The sequence below is a fragment of the Frankliniella occidentalis genome, unplaced genomic scaffold, assembly GCF_000697945.3.
Source record: "Frankliniella occidentalis isolate FOCC.00 unplaced genomic scaffold, Focc_3.1 Scaffold4, whole genome shotgun sequence".
Classification (NCBI taxonomy): Eukaryota; Metazoa; Arthropoda; class Insecta; order Thysanoptera; family Thripidae; genus Frankliniella; species Frankliniella occidentalis.
Window position 1 is genome coordinate 2,100,084 of NW_026267134.1, and position 8,705 is coordinate 2,108,788.

The following is an 8,705-nucleotide window of genomic DNA, read 5'->3' on the forward strand; positions in this document are numbered from 1 at the left end:
CGGGGGTAAGGCGGGGTGGGGTAGGCCGCCGCCGCCGGCGCTCTGGCGCCGCGGGCCGGAGCTACACGTGTCTCGCAAAAAGCGAAATTAGATTTCAGCTGGCCAAACCCACCCAATTCCACAACACAACACACTCAGCAGCGCCACGCTCAGCCCCCCCCCCCCCTTCCAATCCCCCAATTCGTGTGCATGAAATAGAAATAGGCTCCACACAACACAAAAAACACACACAACTCGCACTCGCACGCCAGTCTGATATGGCATTAAGAATGCATGTATAAAAAAAAACATCCTATGCTGCTAGTACAAATTAGTCTAAGTTATAATTTATGACACGGCCAAATTACATGCAGGCAACTGCTTGTAATTTGTTGTGTTGGGGGGGGGGGGTTGCCTACCCACGTGGCTGCAAGGCGCCAAATGGTTGGTACGCAGACACGAATCCACCCGCTCGACGTTGTTTTTCAGCCACATACACAATGATATGTCTATATAGATATATGGTACATACCTTTATGAGGAAGAGTTGCCCAATAAGAGGAAGGAAGGTAGCGCTGGCGGGGTGGCGTTGGCTTAGCGCCATCCCTAAACAAAGCAAGATGGTGAGCGACGGACAGGTTAGCAGATGTTGGGTTGCGTGTCGTTAGATTTCAAACAGTTCAGAAGGGTCCTGATGCATGTAGCACCTTGATCAAGGTTTATTATGAGAGTTGAGTCATTGTCATTAAGTTAGAATAGTAACAATGCAATATGTACGCAACCTATACAACGGGCACGCACCGGGACGGTTTCGAAACTTACTTTTCCGAAGCCAAATATTACACAACCACTTTTTAACACAAGACTGCTACTCCAATAGAATCTAGACACATCAAACTTTTAAAAATTTACAAAACTTGGCCTAGTATGTACGTGAGAGCCGATGATCAGCGATGATCACACATCCACTCGCGGCTAAGCCAAACACACAGTGGTCGTGGTCGAGGTCGACTGACACGACTGCGTTCTGCTACACGGCGGACACCGCTACGCCACGCTGCCACCTCCTGTTGACCAGGTTGACCTTCTTATTGTTCCTCTGTTATCTCCATCACACCTCTTGTTGGGCAACTTCCTCATAGACAAAAGACAAAATGAAATGCTCAACGTGGACGAAATGTTATCGCCTGTCAAGGACAGTATAGAGAGTTTTGCGCGGAACTATCCTTACGACTTCCCCGCCGCAAAGTCGAGTCCTCCGGGGTCGTTCTCCAAGATGCGCTCAAAGCAAGGTCGTGCTCCGCCTCAAACGCGACCAAAGGCCAGAGGGCGCAACGTCTCGCTGGTAACAAGGAGAGATACGAGGAGGGCAAGGAGACAGGGGAGGGAGGGAGGGAGGAGGGGAGAGAGGGGGAAGTTCCAGGTACACTCACATGCAAATTGCCGTCGTGGTGGAGGAGGATGGGGGAGGGCGTCGGGAGCAGCGGCGGCAGTAAGATGTGATCCTGCCTCGACCCCGCCCCGACCAGGACATCAGGGGCTGCGTGCGAGGCGCGGGCGTCGCCGTTGGGACTTCCTCTCTCCCTCCCCCGCATGGCGCACTACGGCGCGGGGCCGGAAGGCAGCGCTTTCGGAACGCGCGGCCGTACGGAACACACCGCGCCAGCCGCCATTGTCTGAGCGACGGGATCACGGCGGCTCGGCGTGGGTGCAGAGGGGAGAGGGAGAAGAGAGTGAGAGAGAAAGCGAGGGGGGAGCGAGAGAGACACGACGGGCGGCAGTGTGGGGACACCCCCAGGGGGTCGTGCTCGGCGCGGCTCGGCGCAGCTCGGCGCACAACACACACGTGCAGGGTCGTCACGGCGGCTGCGTCCGCCCCGCCGTCTCTCTCGCTCCCCCCGCTCACTCGCTCCCTCCCTTTCGCTCGCTCTCTGACGCAGCCCCGCGAGGGTCGTCCCTCTCAATGAGATTCCGAGCCGAGCCCGGCGCTGCGCGCCGTAATCACTTGTCGTCATTGTAGTACGCGTCGCTGGCGTCGTCTGCTCGCGTCATTAGAGCCGCAGTGACCGTGGAGAGAGCGAGAGAGAGAGAGAGACAGAGAGAGAGAGAGAGAGAGATGCGAGGGGTCGCGACCCGGAGTCCGGAGTGGGCGGAAACGGTCGGTTGACTCGCTGCCGCGGACGCGCGCCAGCCTTCTTGCGGAGATGTACTGGTACCGCGCGTTAGCGGGAGAAGGGGGTGGGGGGTGGAGCGCACCCTCCTCCTCTTCCTTCTCCTCTTCCTCCTCCTCCTCCTCCTCCTCAGAGAGCGCCGCGCTCGGGAAGTGGCGCTTCCGAACACAACGGGCGTTCGCACTCCGAGGGGGAGGCCGTCCGTTGCCGGTGCAGCTCCACGAGTGGCGACCTAACGATGGCGCGTGATTTCTTGCCGCCGGTCCCCACGGGCTTTCGCGCAGAAGAGTGACGCATGATTCGGTGTGACGCGCGGCGGGGGGTGGTTTTTGGGGGTTCTGCACGCTCACGCACTAAGAGCGCCAGGGGCGCACCGCAGCTCACCGTGCTCAACGCGCGCGGGACATCAGCCGCAGCAGCAGCGCGGCGCACTCGACATAATATGAACAAAATGTGGCGTCTATCTGTCTCGCTCTCCCTCGCGCCCTCACGCGCACGCCGCGCCACCCTCGCGCTCGCTCACTCCCACACGCACGCCGCCGGCCCCGCCCGGCCTGCCCCTGTCTGGCGCACGTCTGCCCACAAATCACATGGGGCGCGCGGGGGGCTTCCGAGGCGAGCACATTATAAAAGACAAACAGAGGATCTGTGCGAGATATATGGGGGGAAATGGAAGACGCGCAGGGAATTTGCGGGCTTTGTACACTATAGCAAAGGGGAGGGGGAGGAGGAGGAGGGGTCGGGGAAGGCGGGAGTGGCCGTAGTGCGGGGCGGGGTCGGGCGAGGCCAGCTTTCGGGGGTGACGGTGTTAATAGTGGAAAAATAGCTGGATATCGCAGCCGCGAGAGGGGAGAAGGAGGGAAGACCTGGGGGATAGTCGAGGGGCGGGAGGGGCGGAAGGCCTGTGAGAGACTGTCTCCATACGAGAGCGCTGTGCTGGAGGCTGCTGGAGTATGGTTGGAAAAATATATGGTTTGACTCGAGGAATATTTGGAACAATTATGCGAACTACAAAGTACCGGGTGTGTCAGAGCAGAGGCCGCAGTGTCGTGTTATTACATACCCTCTTAGGCTGTAGGCGTCATTGCGCCTGACCAGAAGAGAGATTTAGGAAAACCCGCAACACGGCTTCGTCCGCTCTGATACAGTCACGCGAATGCAGTTACATCAATGAGCACCTTACCCCATTCGGCGGAACCATAATAAAGCAGAAGCCTCTAGTCGCTGAAATATCTCAAACGCCCTTAGTTTGGTGTTATTTTTGATAAAACTTGTATGGTAGGGAGTTAATTTTTCACACCGAAGACGATAGGACTACTCATTTTAACCGAAACGCACGAGAAAATTTGCATGTTATGGTTCCCACTACGCGCTGCCACCTCGCCACCGAATGGGGTAAGGTGCTCATACGAGTCGGGCAACTAGGGGCAGATGTGCTACTCTAAACAGCAACACAGCCTAGCTACTAGCTAGCCACCCGCAGCGAGACCTTAGATAGCTGGAAGGTCGTTTCGTGTTCGCTCCCACTCTGGAGCAGTGGCGTTGGTGGCGTTAGCACGGCGGTACCCCACGCCGCAAGAGTCCTTCACGCACGCTCCTACCAGACATACCCCGGCCTCTGAAGTTAGCCTTGGATCCTTGAATTTGGCGGCAACCAAATGTAAACAAAAGCGGCTCTTTTTGGCCCAGCTGTTCTTCTTGTAGTCTGTCTGAGCTCAGTGTCTCTATTCGACATGTTTTGTGAGAAATCCCTAAAACTCATCAAGGAGTTGGGCCGTTCGCAGGAGGCTATGCCACCTTTCGACGTAAGTTGTTTTAAAAAATAAAATAATTGTGCTACATAGAGGTGGAGGTGGAGGTTATGCCTCTTACATTGACCCAGCGTTGTTGTCATTTACTTGCCCCTCTTATTCCATTCACAGTTGTTTTCATTCATTTGTCAGATGTATGTAGTCCATCAATTTATTAGTTATGCCTGACTTTAATGCCATATCAAATATTTTTAAGAATATTGGGTATAGTTGATTTTTGTTTAGTAATTTAATGCTTCTTGTTTCTGAAGTTCAAGTTTTTGTTTTTTAGGATGATGGAGTCAGACAAGTTTTCGAAGAAATGCGTGGCCTATATGATCAAAATGTTGCTGCTGCGTAAGTATAAAATTTTCCGAGCAAGCCATGTCCTAACAAACGTAATAATTAATACTTAATGTTTCTTCTTTAAAAAAATCTAGGAATGACAGTACTGCAGATCCAGATGGAACAGCCATATCTAGTATAGCAATCAGGCATGCAGCACTTGAAAGGAACAAAAGGTGTCTGATGGCCTATGTGTACGTATTCAATATTTTTCCTACAGATGTTTTTACAAGCACCCTTTCTTCATTTAATTTGAAATTTTATTTACAGGTTTAACCGTAGTAAAAAATTAAGAAACATGCGATGGCAATTTGGAAGCATTCTTCCTCCTGAGATCAAAGCAAATCTTTGTGAACCCGAGGTGAGCATCAACAGTGCAAATTTTTACAAATTAAAACATTTAAGTAGATACAGATGTGCTGAAGTCTGATTTTTTACAGATTCAGTGGTTCAACAGTTACAGCAAATGTCTCGCACGTTACATGAAGTCTATTGGTGGACAGGGTCTAAATCTTGCACAGGATGTAAAGCCGCCTAAGTCTCTTTATGTCGAGGTGAGCGCTTCTGCACATACCTTTTGTCAGGTTGTTTTATACTTTAAGCTCAATATTTGTTTTTCATCTGTTTCCCCAGGTTCGTAGTCTTATCGACTATGGTAAATTTGAATTGGATAATGGTGAAGTAGTTCTTTTAAAGAAACATAGTACTCATCTTATGTCCAGAGCACAGTGTGAACCATTAATAATTCAGGGTGTTTTAGAGCAGATAAATCATTAGATAAGTTTTTAAATGTATGCAATTTTTTTATTCATAATATAAGAAAACAGTAAATTATGGACAAAATATTTATTGTTACCATATCCAGTGTAGGAAAAAGAGTGCAAAACTTGGTAATAAATCTGGCAGGTAAAATTAACAAATGAAAAATAATGCAATAGGTAGATGACCTTGCTTACTTGTGATCAACACTCAATGAACAAAAGAGTCAAAACAAAATACAGTAAATATTTCAGACAATATAAGGTGTTGACATTAACTGCATTACAAAGCCTATTGATCATTGCGACGCTTGCGTCTTGGCCGTGTGGGAACAGGAGTGGTGTCCATGGGTTCACCTGCATCAGCAGCCTCCCGAACATGAACAGCAGGGGTGTTCAGAGGTGTATCAGGAGTCTTACTTTTTCTAGGCCGACCAGCCCCCTGGCTAGAATGGCGTTTCCTCTGTCGTGGTGTTTCTTCTTCATCTTCACCACTGTCATTGCCATTGGCTTCATTATGAATAATAGTTTTACAGGATGGGCACTTCCTTTCATGTGGTTGTTGCCTCTTATTGAATGTTAAAAAGCAATGTGTGTGGCTAATAGCATCACATTGTGGACATTGTACCCCCTGTGGAAAAAGAGGGGAAGGGGCATTAAACAAACATAAAAGATAAATTTTGCAAAGCACAATTTAAAATAGTTTTCAATTAAAAAGAAGTGCATACTTACATAAAAGACTACATTATTGCACAAGCAAACAGTTACATGGTCGTGAAAATTGTGTTTGAGGTATGTATCGAACTCTGCAATCAATCGTGGTGCAGGCACAAGAATTCCAGAATCCTAAGAAGTCAGAAAGTAGATTACTAATGCATCAAAATGTTAAAATTGATGATTGTGGAATGCAATTATATAAGAGGAGGCTGACCGTCTCAATAAACCACTGATCAGAAATTAATTTGTCAATGGTATCTTGGATATCCCCAGCCTTCATGTTAGGAACATTCAAGTGAAGAGCATCCATAGTGGACACAGAGCCATATGTTCCAGCCATGACAACAGCTTCCAGTAATAATCTAAACATCTCTCTTTCCTTCAGGGTGTAAGTATGGTTGAGCCTAGGGACAAGATACCGTGACAATTAGCTAAATTAACAGACACAAATATATTGGTAGGGGAGAATTAACTTACTTTTCAAAAATAGATGAGTTGTCAACAACATTAACCAAAACTACAAATTGTTGCCCATCTTTTTCAGCTCGGATCTCCTTGATTTCTTGACCAAACTCTGAAATCTTTCGGTTAATTTCAGCAATTGTCTCGGTCACATCATCATCCTTAATGGGGGTTCGATAGCCTGAAAGAGCAAACAAATAAAGTTAGAGTTGATAAACAGGTGCACTCAAAAACATCTTAATGCATGTTGTGTTTACCTAGTAATAGGGAAACTTCTTTGAGCAACCTAATAGCTGAAGTTCTAGAGATAATAGCTCTACTCATTAAGGCTTGTAGGTACATACGGTGTAAGTCATTATAACCGGAACCAGCCATCTAGTCATGGAACAATAGTCATTATTAATTTCTCAAGATAAGGTGAAAGAAATAGGGTTGTTTCAAAGTATATAAAGATATAAAGTAAATATCAAATATCCTCCGTGTGACGAACTTACCTTGAATTCTTTTGACCAAAGTGTATTTTTGTTGAAACAAGTGCAAGTTAATTTTCTAAAGTAGTAAATTCTTTTCAAAATTACTGTCTCAAGCTAAAAAAGTTAGAAAGTAGCATATTCCCTCCAATTCAATTCCACCGACTCCAATATTTTTTTGCCTTTCCGCCCTTCCTTTCTTTATCCAAACAGTTTGACAACATAAGCCTACCAAACTGTGAAGGCATTAGAAGATCTCTATCAAGGTGTTTGAAGCGCCACTCTTTAAAGAATAATTTTGAACTGTTAGTTCAGTTAAATAAAATATATAATTTAGCGTTTGAACTTAATTTGTGTCTGAATAAAAAAATGTCTACACGCAGTTTGTATTACAAGTAAGTTGCCTCCTTGAATACAACTTTCCTTGTTGTTTTTGTTGCTGCTGCTCGAGCTCGGAGCGTGAACCACCGTGAACGTCGGCCGGTCCACGAGTTGTTGTCAAAAAGCACCGCTAGGTAAGCGCTAGTAACGCTCTTGCTTCTTTACCTATCCCTTAGAATGTTCTTGATGAAACTATTTGATGCAAAACCTCATACTTAATTTCTAGTTCTGGTTCTAACATGTGATGAACCAAACCACCCTATCCCTCGTAGTCAAGTCCTAATGTCGGAAAACAATTTTGAGCCCTACCGATGACAGCGCCGGCGGCGGCATGTCTTGCAAGCTTCGTAACGTGGTTCGGTCGCAGAGCCGAAGCCGCGTCTCTATTTTACTCCGTTTCGTGGTGGTCGTGGTTCCACTGCATAGCGACAGCCACTCTTTAGCAGACCAAAAGTGAACGCCTAGTTTTTTCTTAAATTGCAATTAGCAGTCTCCGAACTTACTGAAAACAGTGTTTTTCTGAACATTCTTCAACCGATTTCTTCTGGAAGTGAAAGAGCCCTCTTTCTCTGTGAGGTAAATATTTCTTCTGGCCATTTCACGTTCTCGACGATAGCATCAAAGATAAACGTATGCAAAACAAAAATTATAGTTTCGCTTTGACGGCGAATTCCAGGCCATTGTTTTCCGTTGTTTGTCTCACTTCAACATATTTTTCGTTACATGCTACTGCTTCTTTTAAAGATTTTGGCGTGACAACGAATTTCTCAATGACGACGCGAACGGGCACCCTAACCTTGCTACCGCACTAGACAACGCTAGACGCTAGGCTTGCATTAGCCCGGTTTGATGTCTAGCCGATGCCCTTGCTGGAAGGCATTATGCCTCAACTCGATGTACGCTAATATTACCCCACTGACTGCTTGACTCCATTCTTGAACACCTTGCTAACATTTTGTGGTAAATTCCAGCTATAACAAATAAGCCCCTGATAACAACAATGGTTAGGTGTGCCTTGAAAGATTAGGTTGGGTCATCAGTGTAGAAGTTGGGCTGATTTGTTTTTCAGCTACAGGGTGCGTAACCTGAGCCGCAGCAGCTGTTTTAGTTTTACTTTGCAATCTGGTCTGGACGTCTAAGAAACGTAGGTTTCTGTAAACCAGGTACAAGAATCAAACTCTCACGACATATCCTTGGAGTGGTTTTGTTTGCAGCTTCTGCATGCCTTGATAGAGGTATCTGAGCAACGCCATCTGTGCCATACTAAACTTTCAACCAGTACATCAACGAGATGAGCTCGAATACTGTATGCCTTGAGTACAAGGCAATGTATCTGAGCAGCACAGTGTATGCTGCCCTAAACTTTCAACCGACGCTAACGCTTCAATAGGATGTGCTGGAATACTGTATTACACCCCCCCCCCCAGTTTGCCTATTTAAAATGATGTATGTAATCAGGGCGAAGATCATTATGGACCAATAAGTTACGAGCAGCTGTCCCTCCCTCCACTCGTTCCCATTGAGTGACGGTGATGACGCCCTACCCCATGATTCGCGGTCTGTCTCCGGTAGAGTCCTATACTGTAGTGTACAGGACTCTTAGTCTCCGGGAGCGCAGAGGGGAGGGGGGGG

At 47.3% G+C, this 8,705-nt stretch overlaps 3 protein-coding genes across 4 annotated transcripts in view; 2 read left to right on the forward strand and 1 right to left on the reverse strand.

The window, feature by feature from the left end:
* The first annotated feature begins 3,771 nt into the window (after positions 1–3,771).
* On the forward strand, positions 3,772–5,116 carry LOC113202158 (DNA replication complex GINS protein PSF1-like). Of its 2 annotated transcripts, none has more exons than XM_026416259.2 (6): positions 3,772–3,955; positions 4,233–4,297; positions 4,381–4,479; positions 4,556–4,646; positions 4,726–4,839; positions 4,919–5,116. In XM_026416259.2, the coding sequence occupies exons 1-6, from the start codon at positions 3,884–3,886 to the stop codon at positions 5,060–5,062; spliced, it is 585 nt and encodes a 194-aa protein (XP_026272044.1). In that variant the 5' UTR covers positions 3,772–3,883; the 3' UTR covers positions 5,063–5,116. The 2 variants fall into 2 exon arrangements, with proteins under 2 accessions (XP_026272044.1, XP_052124585.1); XM_052268625.1 differs by lacking the exon at positions 3,772–3,955 and adding an exon at positions 3,997–4,095.
* On the reverse strand, positions 5,117–6,960 carry LOC113202157 (uncharacterized). Its single transcript, XM_026416258.2, has 6 exons — positions 6,717–6,960; positions 6,480–6,597; positions 6,238–6,403; positions 5,975–6,164; positions 5,776–5,889; positions 5,117–5,674 (listed from the first exon to the last, which is right to left on the reverse strand). The coding sequence occupies exons 2-6, from the start codon at positions 6,595–6,597 to the stop codon at positions 5,336–5,338; spliced, it is 927 nt and encodes a 308-aa protein (XP_026272043.1). The 5' UTR covers positions 6,717–6,960; the 3' UTR covers positions 5,117–5,335.
* A 496-nt stretch (positions 6,961–7,456) lies between these two features.
* Positions 7,457–8,705, forward strand: part of LOC113202153 (transcription factor CP2) — a gene marked incomplete in the record, with an annotated part of 47,190 nt that continues 45,941 nt past the window's right edge. The window contains 1 exon segment of the mRNA XM_052268597.1: positions 7,457–7,649.

Bases quoted from the DNA above. Each gene is read 5' to 3' on its own strand.
- LOC113202158 (XM_052268625.1), top strand. From the start codon at position 4,012: ATGCCTCTTACATTGACCCAGCGTTGTTGTCATTTACTTGCCCCTCTT. The intron at 4,480-4,555 runs GTACGTATTCAA...TTTTATTTACAG, and splicing joins AGGTGTCTGATGGCCTATGT to GTTTAACCGTAGTAAAAAAT. The intron at 4,647-4,725 runs GTGAGCATCAAC...GATTTTTTACAG, and splicing joins CAAATCTTTGTGAACCCGAG to ATTCAGTGGTTCAACAGTTA.
- LOC113202157 (XM_026416258.2), bottom strand. From the start codon at position 6,597: ATGGCTGGTTCCGGTTATAATGACTTACACCGTATGTACCTACAAGCC. The intron at 5,890-5,974 runs GTCAGCCTCCTC...CTGACTTCTTAG, and splicing joins ATCAGTGGTTTATTGAGACG to GATTCTGGAATTCTTGTGCC. The intron at 5,675-5,775 runs GTAAGTATGCAC...CTTTTTCCACAG, and splicing joins GCAATAATGTAGTCTTTTAT to GGGGTACAATGTCCACAATG.